The 15,764-nt window shown below is 38.2% G+C and overlaps 1 protein-coding gene across 14 annotated transcripts; it reads right to left on the bottom strand.

Moving 5' to 3' along the window:
• Positions 1 to 1,335: 1,335 nt before the first annotated feature.
• Positions 1,336 to 14,942, bottom strand: LOC129771322 (zinc finger protein 883-like). Of its 14 annotated transcripts, XM_055774840.1 has the most exons (16): positions 14,651 to 14,942; positions 10,745 to 11,026; positions 10,360 to 10,498; positions 10,214 to 10,291; positions 9,827 to 9,910; positions 9,547 to 9,630; positions 9,268 to 9,351; positions 8,999 to 9,082; positions 8,753 to 8,836; positions 8,342 to 8,425; positions 3,634 to 3,717; positions 3,412 to 3,495; positions 3,247 to 3,330; positions 3,061 to 3,144; positions 2,520 to 2,730; positions 1,336 to 2,342 (listed from the first exon to the last, which is right to left on the bottom strand). In XM_055774840.1, exons 1-16 carry the CDS (start codon positions 14,663 to 14,665, stop codon positions 1,670 to 1,672), a joined length of 2,238 nt encoding a protein of 745 aa, XP_055630815.1. In that variant the 5' UTR covers positions 14,666 to 14,942; the 3' UTR covers positions 1,336 to 1,669. The 14 variants fall into 14 exon arrangements, with proteins under 14 accessions (XP_055630815.1, XP_055630820.1, XP_055630819.1 ...); XM_055774845.1 differs by lacking the exon at positions 3,412 to 3,495; XM_055774844.1 differs by lacking the exon at positions 8,342 to 8,425.
• Between the last annotated feature and the right edge of the window lie 822 nt (positions 14,943 to 15,764).

Here is a 15,764-nt window from a genome sequence, read left to right as displayed (position 1 = left end):
CGTTCCACGTTTTGTTAAATCGCTCGTTGCAGCATGGCTGCGCGTGCTGTATCCTTCTCGCTCAGAAGTATTCGGCGCTCTCGCCGTCAATCCATTCGTTCCGTTGCCCTCATTGTTCATACCCGATGACGGTCTCTGCTGTGTTGCTAATTGTTGCTTTCAGGGTGTTTCAGCATTCATGGGGGAGGAGAGTAGCATCCACTTCGTCTACCCCGGTATCGCATCTTCCAGACGCTGCGAGTATGTTGCAGCAACGTTCGGCTCATGAACTCCACTTTCATTAAAAAAAGGTCTGATATTTTGAGTACAAGGTGCGTTTTGGCTCGAACTCGTTTAAAAAGTCTTGAAACTTATTTTGTTAGAGGCTTCGAAAATATGTTACTGGAACAGCTGAGTACATACTACACTCCATACTGCCATCTTTGACTTCATCTGATTTTTATTGTTTAGAAAACGTTTTGGGCCGAATGAAGAGAAATTAGCCGTGGTAGAATATTTTGAATTAGACAAACTTCAACTAGAGTTTATTCAATAAAAAGAAAACTACATTGCATTTGCGTTTAATAATACTGTTCATCACTACGTGGAGCACATTTCACCTTGCTCGGATATAATCTAGTAGTGTAAAAACTCGATATATATCACTATAAATTTCCCGTAGAGCTTGGCAGTGTGATCATGTATGCCGTTCACGATGCGAAATAATACGAAAATTCACACAAATCTCATGCGAGATGCTATGATTCTCGATAGTTCCCGTGAATGCGGGAAAGCCAAGTAGTGGAAGATCCGAAGCATATAACATAACATAATAACCACCACTCGACATCTATTTCATCGCTGAACGTAAAACACAACAAAACCAAAGAGAAACGTGTTGTTGGTTTGCTAAACAATTAGAACTTTCAAATGACACATCTGTTATTTCATCAGTATTACCCTCTCCCCTGTTTTCATTTCTCCCACCCGGCAGGGTGCAGCCGAAAAGTGCCACACCCGGCCAGAAAATATCACATCAGGTTGCTTACGTTTAAAATATCGCACTCACAAGCCATTCTTGGTCATAGTTTTCTCAGTTTGCATACTCATTATCCATGCAGTAAACGCTCTTCATCCTATATGCATAATAATCCCTAACAAGGCTCATGTGTTGTGGCCTTTTGATTCGCTTTCGTCTTACAATTCTAATAAAACAGGCATGGTTCGACGACTGCTTTCGACTATATAAGTAACATGCTTATAACAATCTGGATTCTCATTCCTGATGTCTCCTGAAACAGCGCTAAATGGTTGATTTAGAGGGAAATTGAAACGAAACAGAACTTTCACCTTCGATTCAATGGTAAACTTATTTATAGAATCTGTAAAATCCTAATAAAAACAGTCACATCTTGACCACATGATACTCTCAGAGTATTCGGAAAATGCTAATTTTTGTGATTTGATCTTTCGATTTGCATGTCCTTTTTAGTACATATTTTGATTAGTGATATTGCTGCCTCGGTCACTGTGGCTGTGGGTGGATTGTGGCTATCCTACCTCTGTGATATCCATCGAGGATCCGTGTTTTCGATGTTTCTTTCGCGCTCTTAGCTGTCACACTTGAGGCTGTCACTGCTTCAAGCAGGGATCCACTAATCGAAGATGATGATCCCTTCCGTGCGCTCCATTATGTACCATGGTTATTGTTAAAGGGAGGAATATGGAATAGAGGAGACAGGATCTTATGAGGTAAATTGGAGATATGTGGTATGTGCGGATGATGGAAATTGACTTGATGGTGGAGATCATTCGAGCCATGATCCTGGTGGGGAAGATGGGAGGAAATTAGGTGGTGGGATAGCTGTTGCTGCAGATGTATCGGCAGATTATGCTGCTGCTGGAGGGACGTGTGCTGTTGGTGAGTTATGGAAGGGATCTGCTGCTGATGAGCAGCTGATTGTTGTTGTTGCTGCTGTTGCTGATGTTGCACTGTTACCGTTGGTGGTGTATGCTGCTGCTGGGGATGTTGAGGATGCTGCGGATGACCACTAGAATGATGGTTGGCATGAGTAGTGCTCAAGATGTGAGCATTGGTCACAGCCGCCGAAGAGGAGATCACCGATGTCAATATCGCAGATGGGATGTGCATTTGAGACTGAGACTGGCTATGAGGCACCGTAATGTGTTGTGGCATTCCCGGATTTGAACTTCCATCGGTGTCAATTTCACTCTTTATGTTAATACTTTCCAACTTCAGAGCGTGGTTACCATTGTTTAACACATTGCATTGCCTGGTATGGCGCTCAAATTCAAGAATATTCTCGAACTGCATTTTGCATGTTTGGCAATTGTATAGAATCCTAAAAAAAAAGAAAATGAATCAATATGATTCACAACTCGACTATATTATGTCAACTGCATATTGACGAATCAGTATGAACCAAACTTAAAAGTCTTCACGACATATCAAGGAAATTTAAGTGAATTATCATCATTCTATAAACCGGGAAGAGAGTATGAACGAAGAAGAAACTTACACCATGACCTGGCCATTCTGTTGTTGCTGTTTCAACGATTGTTTCTGGTGGACCAGTAGATGCTTTTTCAGATTCGAATACTGCGAATAGGATTTAGAGCACAACGGACATAGGTGCGGACGAATTCCGAGGTGGACCATTTCATGCTTTTTGAGATTGGCACGTTGTGAGAATGCTTTATCACAGCTCTTGCATTTAAACGGCTTTTCACCTGATATGTTGGGACAAGAAAATACATTAATGTTTGTTTATTTGCTTTGCATTCGCTGAAGAAACGGATGAGCATCAAATCGAAAATATATTAATTTGTGCCAAGGATAAATTGTGCGTTCTTTGGAAAGTTCCATTTGAATTCAGTTGCGAGAAAAACAAAACCGATATGATGCTCATCAACGGTATGATTGAACTGGACGAAGGATTGGGAACGGTCATAACTAAACTAGCGACGGAAATCATAACTTAAGCTGCTTATCTAGTAGAAATGTTTCATGAAGGACGGAGAGACGGAAGCTCGTAAGGTTAGAGAATAATTTTTATTTACCAGTGTGCAGCATCTGGTGCTTAACCATGTTAGCCTGCTGGGCAAAGGCTTTATCGCATGTCGGACATTTATATGGTTTAATTCCTGAGCGCAAGACGACGGGCAGCATCCGAAAGGAGACGGAAATTTAAAGAGAAAATGAGTAAACTCTACAGTTTCATATCAAAGCTTAAACAGTTCTATTACCGCTGTGCAACATCTGATGCTTAACCATGTTGGCTTGCTGCGCAAATGCTTTATCGCATATTGAACATTTGTAGGGTTTCACTCCTATACGCCAAAGAACAAAAAAAAGGATTGGAAAATTGTACTTTTGGACAAAGGACACGAAATGGAAGATTGGCAAATTACCAGTGTGAAGCATTTGATGTTTGACCATGTTGGCCTGTTGTGCGAAAGCTTTGCCACACGTATTGCATTTGTACGGTTTAATACCTGACGTGCGCGAGAGAAAAAAAGGAGAGGGAACAAAACCCGTCTCTTAGCTTACTACTTCTAATTCTGATGCTTATTCGTTTCTATTATATGAAAACATTGCCAATATTATTTAGCTTAGTATAGAAATTCAATTACCAGTATGAAGCATCTGATGTTTAACCATGTTGGCTTGTTGCGCGAAAGCCTTTCCGCACGTGTTACACTTGTAAGGTTTCAGACCTGTCAAATTAGTAGAAAGAATATTGATGTAATCATTCACGTTGTTAACTAAAAAAATCATATTGAGAGATAACACTTATTTAACATTAATATTATCGAATAAAAGCTTGTCTGCTATGATGAATATAGGTTCGGAAATAGTAATTGGATTGCATATGATAATCGAAGCCTGTCTATCGTAGTATCCCATGTTCACTACTTCGATCGGTACAAGCTGAATTGGGAGACAAACTTCGAGTAAAAATGAATCATCAATACGCTGGATCTTGGGTTGAATATTATTGAGCAAGAGCGACTATTCAAAAAGAATAAGTTGACTGAGTTGGGGGATTTACTACACATCCATTCCTCGGTTCATCAACAATTCTACAACGACCGACCCAAATGAATGGATCAGAGATTAGAAATTTAAATATGCAGTTGTAAGTTTTTTGACTTCCATACGTTCAGCTCAATGCTCCTGGCAGCCAGAGTGGCCGCTATGGGCAACTGTTAACTGATTTGATGTCAGTAATGGGATTTCTATTCTGATCAGATAAAAAAATGATGAATAGTAGCTTTCAAATAGAATAGCTCTTCAATTCGTGTTTGGCAAGCACTGAACTCATTCATACACAAATCGATTGATACAATTTTTGCTGTGCGACATGTTTAGGGTGGACACTTTCTAGTCTTACGAATTATTCTGTTGCCGGTTCGTGGATCAAGGTTTTATTTTTGTACCAAATTGATCAGAATCCTTCTCATGATTAATGATTCAGATATTCCTGCTTACTCCCCCCCATTTATCGTTGAGCTTCACTTCTTTGACGAAAATCCCGAACGATACTTTACACTTTCCCACAGCATATATTCATAAATATAATCTAGGCCATCATGATAAACATTAACCGCTAAACTAATTCAATTCGGGAAGAAGACATTAGTATTTGGATAGATCGACTTATTATCAACAATTTGAACCACTACAATGTTACAAAGCGTCGTTCGGTGTGTTGTTTGTGCAATTTCACTGGTTCAGGTCAATCACGGAGAGCAACTACGGAGTGTACAGTCTACGCAAGCTCAAGCTCTCATCCAAAAGTCATGGTTTCGCTTTGAAAGCCTTCATGTCGTCCTGATGCAGTTTCCGACCTACTGTAGCGCTTCGACGCCTTGATTATACCTCCCATAAAACAGAAACACGATCCTTGGGAGGATCGTTTTAACACGTGTTAACACTGCACAGACGATGGTTTTCACCATTTTCAACTACTTTGCGATCCTTGTATCCGACTATGTCCAACTTTTTGCAACATTTTTGCACAGGATTGTCCTTCTTCGTTCTTCGAGGCTTTAAGCTTTGCGGTTCATTCATCTCTATTGCACAGGATTTCAAGGCTTTTCAGAAAAACTACTGTCAAAGATCCATGAATCGACCACTGGGAGTGCTCTATTGGACAAAAAAAAAGCGAACCGATTCTAAATTCGCAGAGCTTCTTCTTCTGTAGAAGCATTGAACCACTGAAACCATTAGTTTGATCTATTGTGGTGCACTTCAGTTCATTATATATACGCTTTCAGTTTGTTCCATCACTCAGGGAATAAGTGATAGTGGCACTTGGATTTTGCATCTCCCTCAAAAAGCTATGACTTCTTTCATGAAGTTCCTTACCTTTTTTTGGTTCAGCAGACCATATCTCGTTAGGCATGAGAATGCCCTTTCCAAGAATCCGCAGTCTTTGCTGAATCAATACACTGCATTGACACAGTGAATACTCCGGAGTTACAGCATCAAAATTGCATTTACGACATTCGCTTTAAATTCAGATTTTCTGATTCGGTATTGTATGCGTGCGCGTTACAGATTTACACCGCGCGTAGGACAACGAAATTATATATGTGTATACCTTTTCAGAAAGAATCGAAATTCAAGGACAAACGCAGTGAATTCGGATTGACGTCTTTCAGCTTCGTGCGGTTTTCAGGTGTAAAAAGAACATTTAAAAAAACATTATGAATGTGAATCAACTATTCGTAAAGAATCTGTATTCTATATACTAGAGTACCACATTGATTTCATATTAGAAAAATGAAATTTCCGCTAAAATTCTAGGAAATGTAAAACCTAGTGAGGGCCAAAACATTCGTATTCAAATTTTATCTGAGTATAATTTTCATTAAATTGTAACAATTTAGAACTGCGTTCGGGTCTGCTAATCTAATAGGGAGTAAATTGTTTATGGTTTACGGCTAGTTTTACCCAACTGCATACGCAAGTCAACAAATGCACATGAAATATAAACCGCACCCCAAAATCTCTCGTTAAAGCTTCATTTTCTGCCATTTGTCCCATGAGCACAAACACGATCAATTAGAAGTAGAAAAAACACTCTCTTGTTGTCTTCAATAAGGCCAGTTTGTACAACCTTTGAATTATTGAGACGAATGATTTTATTCATTCTAAAATCTCTGTAATTGAACATATCATTATCTTTTAAAGTTAACTCTCAGTCTGAAAGAACTTTTTTTTATTAATAAGTAACCTCCCAGTTTTTAACAATTCGAACTATTCAATAATTGCGGCATCATATTTCACAGCCTCCCGAACAAATCTCAGAAAGATGCCCTTCAGTATAGGTACAACCGTTTTGTAATGAATTCTCTTCTCTCCGCCTGAAGAAATGTTCTTAACCGCTCGCTGGATAGAGCAGAAGTATAGTAGGCATCGGAGAATTATTTATTTTATATTAATCGACCGTCGATGCCAAGCTGCCAACGAATGGTGCTTATGTTGCAATATATTCCTTTAGCTTAACACGTAATACACCTGGAGCGAAAAGCACCACCGAAAGTACTGATACAATAAAGCACACGCGAGAATCAGTTGCCACACATACGACTTAAAATACGCTGCATTTTGACGCTTTTTGAATCCGAAAAATTAAATGATCGATCGGAAAAATTCATTAATAAGTTCAAATTCACCTGAATTCACACAAGTTCTTTCCTGTAAAAAAAGTTATAAAAATCAATTCGCTTGTTATGACGGATACTACTTTAGGCTGCATCGCTGCTGCTGCAATTTCACATAAATCTTCAGTAGAGAACTTTAGGGGTCTCTTACCAAGCTCGAATTTCATGTTTTACAATTGCATATGTTTAGGTGTTTCTGAAATGTTTCCCAAAGGAAAATATCAGGGACGCAAACCAAAACAAAATAATTCTCTGAAGATATGCAATAAGCGAACCAACACATCGAAAAATTATGACAGTTGCACCGATAGCTATCTCTCGGTCTCGGTGTCGTGTAAAACCTCTCAGCGTCAAAAAAGAATGTTATTTGTTCTCTAGCAGGATTGAGACTGTGAGATGCAATCGCTAATGGGTTATTTATACTCAGTTAAAAACAGGCGGAGCTTACATTGCAATATTCCCTTATTCTTCACGATGCCCATAGAACGTAGTCTTACGTCAAAAGAAACTCGATGCATGGGCAACTCGAGTTATTGCAAAAATTCTCTTTGATCGAATTCAGATATTTTGGAATTTTTGGTCTGTGACCAGGAAGGACTGCCATGTGTCTGGTGGAATTCGCTACTATGAGCCGCTCCCCTGTGACTAATCTCTTAATTCGGATCTGTACTGTCAACATCTGGATTGAAGCAGGCATCGTAAAAAATCGAGCAATTTTAACCAACAAAATAAGAACTTTGTTTATCAGGACAATCTCAGGCCACACTCATCTACGGCGTTCAAGAGATATTCCTGCCCATGATGAATGATTTTGTGGGGAAAATTCGCCTCTTAAAAGCATTGACTTTCCCTTTATTGCTAAAAGAAGGCTTCTATAAAGGAGGCATAATGAAATTGCATTCCAAATAAAAACTAAGTTATTGTTATGTGTATATGTAAAGCCTAGCCTTTAGCGAAGCCGTAGCGTAGCCTTTTTGTATTATACGCACTTTTCACGTAAGTATATAATGAACGAACATCAAATTAAAATGAGCAATCTCTTCGACATCCTTCGATATCCTTGTTTGTATTTAAGGCTTTCAACTTCGCAGTTAATTCGTCTCTAATGCTTCGATATGAAAATTATTTTCATTATATCACTTGTAAACTGAATCCGTCCACGCGATTGTTGAAACAGAGTGTATACGGATAAGTCAAAGGATATGATATCGCGACGTTCTATTATAAATTATACAGTCAATCAAGGTCAAGCTCATTACATGTATATATCAAACGCAGGCTAATCGAACTAGATATTTCTCATCAGTATGAACCAAACATATGATGTCGTCAGATCGTGTGAACGATCATCCGAATAGTGTGTAGTTGTCATCATTGAAAAATACTGCCGCCTTCACCCACGTTGATATATATTTTCTCCATGCGAGCTAATATTTTAAATCAAGGGAAATATTTATACGATGGAGGGAAATATCTGACCAACTGAGTTCCTACATGAGATGAAAAACTACTTGACGCGTTTTCTGAGGTGCATGCATGAATTTAAAAGACATAAAATTTAATACTTCATCAGATCGTTTCCAAATAATGTATGGGCCCTGCTCAATAAAAAAGTATAATTTGCCTAGTAGCACATAATTCTAACAAAGAATAATAATACAAACATTACCGGTGTGGAGCATCTGATGCTTCATCATGTTCGCCTGCTGAGCAAATGCTTTTCCACAGGTAGGACATTTGTATGGTTTGACTCCTGCAAGGTCGGTTTCGTTATTACAATCATGTGATTATCATGTGGGCGACGATTCGAAGTGACGATTATAAAATGAAAGACAATGAGACAATCATTATAGAAAGGCACAAATAAAGAATAGAAAAATGAGCACAATGTTAGTAAAGTAAGATCCGAATTTCGTTTTCTTTTTGTCAAAAACATGTTTTATTAAGTGAACAAGATTTCAGAAACAAACATAATTTGGACACGCTTCCGCGGTTAATTTGCATTGTTTTGAGCCTCATGAGAATAGGATATCTTCAAGTTATAGGTAAACTAATCAATCTATTTCGTTCTGAGATTTACCGGTATGAAGCATCTGATGCTTGACCATGTTTGCCTGTTGTGCAAATGCCTTGCCACACGTGGGACACTTATAGGGTTTAACTCCTACACGCAATCAGTTCGTTATTTCGTAATGGCAAAAAATGGTGAGAAGGATGAGAGAGCAAAATGTCGAATATTAGTGTATTCTTTAGATGTTCGTTGGGGGGAAAGGGACATTTGGACGTCTTGTAACCTTTTACTCGAGTGTAATGAAATGTGACTCACCGGTGTGTAGCATTTGATGCTTAACCATATTTGCTTGTTGAGTAAATGCTTTATCACAAACGGGACACTTATACGGTTTTAAACCTGCAATAAAATTAAGCAGTGATATTGTAAACAAAACAAAACTAATCAATTGATAGAATATTCGATCCGATATGAATCTGGTGTACAGGAAAAATTCAGGAGACGTGGAACATGGATATATGCATGAGAGCAAAAGTGTTAATGCTTGCGGGATGGAGGGGATATCGAACTTGAACAAGTATTACCAGTATGAAGCATCTGATGTTTAACCATGTTGGCGTGTTGGGTGAAAGCCTTATGGCACACTGGGCATTTATAAGGCTTCAAACCTACATTGTGCGCCGTCAGAAAGAAAGAAAAGAGAAAAGTGAGCGAAAACAAGAATCATCTTAATCCAAATGCATGTATAAGATCATACAAGTAGTACCAACTGGGATTTCGATTTGTCCAAAAGGGATAGGGATGCTATATTTTCTATGATTGGAAGGATGACTTGTCATTGAACTGTATATAAATATACATACCTGTATGAAGCATCTGATGTTTTATCATGTTGGCATGTTGAGAAAACGCTTTTTCGCACACAGGACATTTGTATGGTTTAAGTCCTATCAAAACGAGACGAAAAGAAGAAACGTGTCAACATAAATATAGATCAAACTGAACAGCAATGATCCTTGGATTGGACTGACGTGGGCGTGAAGAGATGAATAAAAGAAGCAGAAATAAATTTTATCCGAAGATTTGGGTCAGGAACCGTATGCGCATTAAAAGATGAAAAATCAAGATCGAGCTGGACATTACCGGTATGCAGAAGTTGATGCTTCAACATATTAGCCTGCTGCGTAAAACTCTTTTCGCAAATCGGACATTTGAATGGCTTCAATCCTGTAAGCGTGTTTGCACGGTGTGAAAATCGGAAAATAGAAAGAAAACAGAGTTTCGCTTTAAATGTGCATTATTTGTCTTCTTTGATTCATCTCATACTGTTTCATTCGTCTAAGTCTAAGTATTCCAACAATTTTTCATCAGTATGAACCAAACTTTCAATGTCATCAGATCAACGAATTGACTTTTCTGATTGGTGTAGGTTGTCATCATGGGAAAAATTGCTTTTTTCTAGGGATACATTTTTTGTAGAATATTGCCCTAAGGTCACACGACTCTTTCTTTGTCGAATTTATGACTTACCATTGTGTACGAGATCATGTCGCTGCAAGTTCGCTAGTTGCGTGAAGCCCTTGTTACAAATCTGGCAGACAAATGGACCTGCAACAAACAAGAACTATTCTAGCATTAAAACCGGCCAGGAAGTCATTAAAGGTTGATTTCATTACGCTCGCCAGTGTGAGCTTTGGTATGCTTCCACATCGAACTATGACTAGGGAATTCCTTGCTGCATATTTCACACTTGAACTTATTTTCCGTCAGATGCTTGGTGCGATGCTGTTGCATCTCTTCCATCGTATCGAAGCGCTGCGGGATACAAAACGGCATTTACACTCAGGATTCGTTTACATTATGCGTTAGCACGTGCGTGTTAAGCAAATGATGGAGTATTCTGTGTTTTCAAAAAACCGTTGTTGCTCAAAAAAAGAGGGAAGTTTGACAGATATTTGAGAAGAATTGCGAAATTGAGAAATGAGGCGATTGAGAAGTCCTCTAGAAAGCTGGTTGTGGATATCTGTTTGGATAACCATTAGAAACAAATGCTATATTTACCTTTCTGCATTGTGGACATTTGACTTTGTTCAGATTAAGTAGCGTATTCCCCAGAGAGAGCGAGACGGCAAGCGAATGTTTGTTATCAGTCAATCGGTCCAGTGACATCGCTAGCGAATGCTTATTGTCATTTAGCCGATCAAGTGACATCGCTAGGGAATGTTTGTTGTCAGACAAACGATCAAGTGACATTGCTAATGAGTTCTTATTGTCATTCAGAGGGATCTGGGCCAGCATCTCTGGACGGGCAAGTTCGATCACTCCATCTTCGAAAGTTGGTTGCTGTAAAGGATAAAAATATTGAATCATATTGTTGTCTTTATTTCGCATAGTAAGAATGTTCCAGTTTTGGTTATCCACTAAGCCTACGATTTAACAGAGCGAACCAAGTGCAAACGCTTCGAAGGGTCTAAAGTTTGAATTATATTTGACTCAAAATCCGAACACATTTGTCTCAAATTCTGAACAGCACGAATGTGCAGGAATATTGTGACAGGGATAGTCTTATCCATAGCATCTGCGGGAATCAACGAAGCACTTTTATTTTTCAGTTTATTTTGGGGAATGTATCACGAAAATATTCATAATCGACGGCTTCAGCGACTCATGAGAGCAGGCCCTAATTTTTGAAATCCGTTGTTCTGCACTCAGTATATGTTTGATTTGACTGTAAGACTTTGTTCAGCAGTGTAGCGAAATCTCGTTTTGAAATCATTTCAACTCCATTTTCAAATCGTGACTTAACGAGTGTAGTATCCCAGACAACTTTAATTGTTTCGATAAACGAAACACCTAGTGGCTGAATAAATTTAATGAAGTTTGGAGACAGACAGACTAAAGTAGTGGAGAACTCCAACAATGCAAAGAGCATTGTTGTGTATGTTCAAACAGAAGGATAAAAGGTGGAAGATGCCAAACTCATTAATTTGGTGATACATGTGAACACCTGAACTGTATTTTAGGGGGCTGTTTCGAAAGATATTATACGAATTATAGCATAATTTTTTATACATAAACAACACACTAAAACACATTTTTAGTGAATACTTATTATTTGAAGTTTACATAATCATAAATAAATCCTGTTCATCTTTTATAATCTTACAAGTTATATATATATTCTGCACATAATTATGCATCACTGTTTTTTCAAGTAAAAATAATTATGACCGTAAAGGGTTAATACCAATTTTAATAAAGATTCCTTAACTAAATATCACTTGTTCATCCATTTATAGTAGATTATTACCTTCTCTAGGACCTATAGTAGAACATCGATTATCGGGAAGAGCGAGTTTCATAGTAAATCTGTAGGTCTTTCCGAAATTTGTCAGTGAGTGGCAAGCTCAAGCTTTTTTGTTTTGCCCATGGCTTCACATTAGCTGACCACTGATGTATACGACATTACAGGTGAACAGTTTTATGGTTTCTGTGTTGATGGAACATAGTTTTCATGTCGGAATATCTTTTTTTTTTTATTTGGCACCCCATTTTTAGTTTTTCATCGTGTTATCCGCGATTCGTTATTCACGGTGACCATGCCCGACTATTCCGCGGATAATCGGGGTTCTACTGTAATGAAAACAACTACAAAGACTGAAAAACTAACGATGTTTTTTTGACGGAATCTCCTAACACTAACATTATATCACTGATTTTGGGTGTCTTTTTTTTGCAAATAGGGTAACACGGGGTGAGTTGGACATACGGGGTGATTTGGACCACCCCTTTATCTCAAAAAGTACGGCTCAACTTGGATTTTTTATAATGTCATCTCTATTGTTGAACCGTATGTACCTAACGTAAAAAAACTTTGATGAAATTCGACAGGTGGAAGGAAACGGTAGCATGAACACAACAAGCACTTTGATTGTCAAAAAAAGTGAGTTTTCCGATCGTGGTTTTAAGGTTTTCCCCGCTGATTAAACAAACTTTTTGTGTATTGTGCAGTAAAGTTCTGTTCGTCTACAGAAGAAAAACAATTAGATGCAGCGAAACTGTCAGTTTGATAACAATAAATGAAATTAATTGCTTTTTAGTTTTTGCATGCTGTGTGGGGTGACATGGACACGTTTCTGTGGTGAATTGGTCCTACAGGTTTGAGGCTTTTCTTTGGTCTGATTGATTCAAGATGTCGCTGAATTACAAAACAGGATGAGCAGACAACGTTGGAAGAAGGGGGGAGCTTGAAAGAGCAACGCAGGCCATCAAGAACGGATTTTCTTTAACCAAGCATCGGAAGTGTTTGAAAATGCTCGAAAAACCGTGAAAAGATCCAGGCAGAAATCGAGATAGTCTCAATCCAATTTTTCTGATCTGGAATCTGACCAAGACACCTGGTATCGATCCCAGAACACTGTTACTGATTGTAACATCCCAAAATAATTTACATAGACATAAGTATGTTTTTTTCGATGAAACACACACTGGACCAAATCACCCCACAGACGGTCCAAATCACCCCGCATCAAATTTTAATGTTCAAAAATCATCTCTTTTATTTTAAGATATATTTGGTAGTTTGAAACTTGATACAATGATTAAACATTATTGATTTAGAAAAATAAGTGTAGCTCAGTATACAATGTGATATTTTTTATTTAGACCGTATTGGTTTGGAAATATTAGGCGATTTGCTTAGGTGGTCTAAATTCCCCCCTTTTCCCCTACTTATTATTGTAAAGTTTGTATACCCCAAAGAATATCGATTTTTTTCATTATTCAATTATTTATAACATTAAAGATTAGTAAATTTAAATTGAAGGGACTGATAACGAACGTCATTTCTCGGTGAAAACAAAATTATTTGTATGCAAGATTATATGTATACATTTTTATCCGTTTTCACCATGAAATGACGTTCGTGATCAGGCCCGAAATTTGAGTCTATTGGAATATGAGTCAAAACGATACAAACTATGTAATGAAATCTGAGTAGAAATGAATATAAAATCTAAAATTTCAAGAGACGATGAACTAATATGCAAGTTTTCTTGACTAAACGATCGTCTCTCTGTTTAGAATAAAAAATCATTGATAAACAGACAGTTTCAAAATGGGGCCTGGCAAATTTATGCCGCCTCGGTTCCTTAAGCATTTGACATTACATAAATACGTTGAATGTTTTGTTCGAATCAAGTGAAAGACATTCGATCGAATTTGAATGTTTTATCATGCAACACGCCGTTGTTTTTGTAAACGTTGTGATGCAAGATGTCGAATGCGAGCAATCTGTAAATTACCCAAATAGTCATCCAATATCCGAATATGAGATTGGCAGCACTGTAAATTTAGTGTACGGCTGAATACAACAAATTGAGACTATCACACATGATACGTTGCAGGAGGAAGAGAGTCTGCATAGATTCGCTGTTCCCTGTGTGAACAGCCGAGACACCTCCTCATTCCACCCTCACAAATACAGTTGACCACACAATACGCTATGTGTATGCAACTCCCGTCAGTGTATGAGCAAGAAATAGCCGGTTTTGAATAAGACTCAAAATTATCTCCCCCATAACTGAATCTTAACTTTATGTTGATTAGGAAAGAACACGCAATTCAAGAAAGGACTAAACTGCCGATTATCCCGTAAAACCGAGATTACATGAACACACTTATCGCTTTACGGACGTGAGCGATATTTTTTAACATCTCTCTCATAAGATCTACCGCGTGTAGCAGCAGTGCTTTATGTGTGCAGGAATTTATTTTGTGAGCCTTCATCTTTTTTTCGCTCGATCGGCAGAGCTCGTTTCCTTTTCCCTTTTTATGCTCACGGCTTTCGCGAGCACACCACCATTGAAAAGCAAAATCACCTCTAACCTACTACTGTTCACAATTTTCACAAAAAAATACCCATCTTAATTAAAATAACTTGGGTGAACGAATCGAATCGGTACTTACCAGTGGATAAAACATTTTTTTAGAGTTAACAAAATTCCGAACTGAAAACAATACGAGAAACTAGAAATGCACCTAGCTATGCCGAAAACGGACACGATCAATTTTCGTGCCCTAAAAAGTCCTATGTACAATTTTTTTAAAATTAAAACCTAAAAAACTGAAAACCGAGCAACTAGATATAATGCTTGCGTTCTACTATAGGAAAATTATTTCTCATATCCTATCACTAAACTTCTTCGCTGCTGCTGCTGCGAATGTGGGCTCGCTTTTTCCTCCTGGCGGCGCAGAGACCTTTGTGTGCGTGTCAGCAGCAGCAAGAAGCGAGCGAAAATATGACGTTAGGCGAAATCGTGCCCCTGTGGTGCATGTTGGCAGCAGTTATTTCTTTCCAGGGCGGTGAAAAAGATGGGAAGTCAAACAGGATTATTTCGCTATCGTTTTATTACGTTTTGAAAACGGTCCTACTCGTTTTCAAAACGTAATAAAACGATAGCGAAATAATCCTGGTTTTTTTTTTATCCCATCCGTTTATTAGGCTCATTTAGCAATTCAGCTGTCACAGAGCCGAATTTATTCGTATATATTTTTTATGTTAAGATAACTATTGTTGTATATTATTTAGGCTTAAGATTCCTATCCATCGATAAACATTTGTTTTTTTTATGTATAACACAGTAGCTGTTTAGGCCTAAGAATATTCCAATTCTATCGATACACAACACATGCCGAGTATTCCATTTCTATCGATACACAACACATGCCGCCTTTTTCGGCGTTAGAATATTCCTATTGTTCGAATGTTCACAGTTGGACTGTTCACAACGGGACTGCTGATATGAGGCTTCCATTGCTGTGTTAGAATTAGCACCAATTACCGATGCAGCAGATCGTAATGTGAGCGGTAAGGGACTGGGATTACCGACACATGATGATTGTTGCGTGGACGTAGTAGCTAGAATAACACACAAAGATGGTCAGTTGAGGGGCCCTGAGTTTTTAGCTCATGATCGTTCGCTTAGTAGCGGACACGCAACCAATTAGGCTACGAAGACCCCCAATAATCCTGGTTGTCCGTATATCTCTTCTTATTGTATCTCTTCCACTCGAATAAATA

Source organism: Toxorhynchites rutilus, chromosome 2 (genome assembly GCF_029784135.1).
Source record: "Toxorhynchites rutilus septentrionalis strain SRP chromosome 2, ASM2978413v1, whole genome shotgun sequence".
Lineage (NCBI taxonomy): Eukaryota > Metazoa > Arthropoda > Insecta > Diptera > Culicidae > Toxorhynchites > Toxorhynchites rutilus.
The sequence above is the reverse complement of the archived record's forward strand: the minus strand, read 5'-3'. Positions and strand labels throughout refer to the sequence as shown.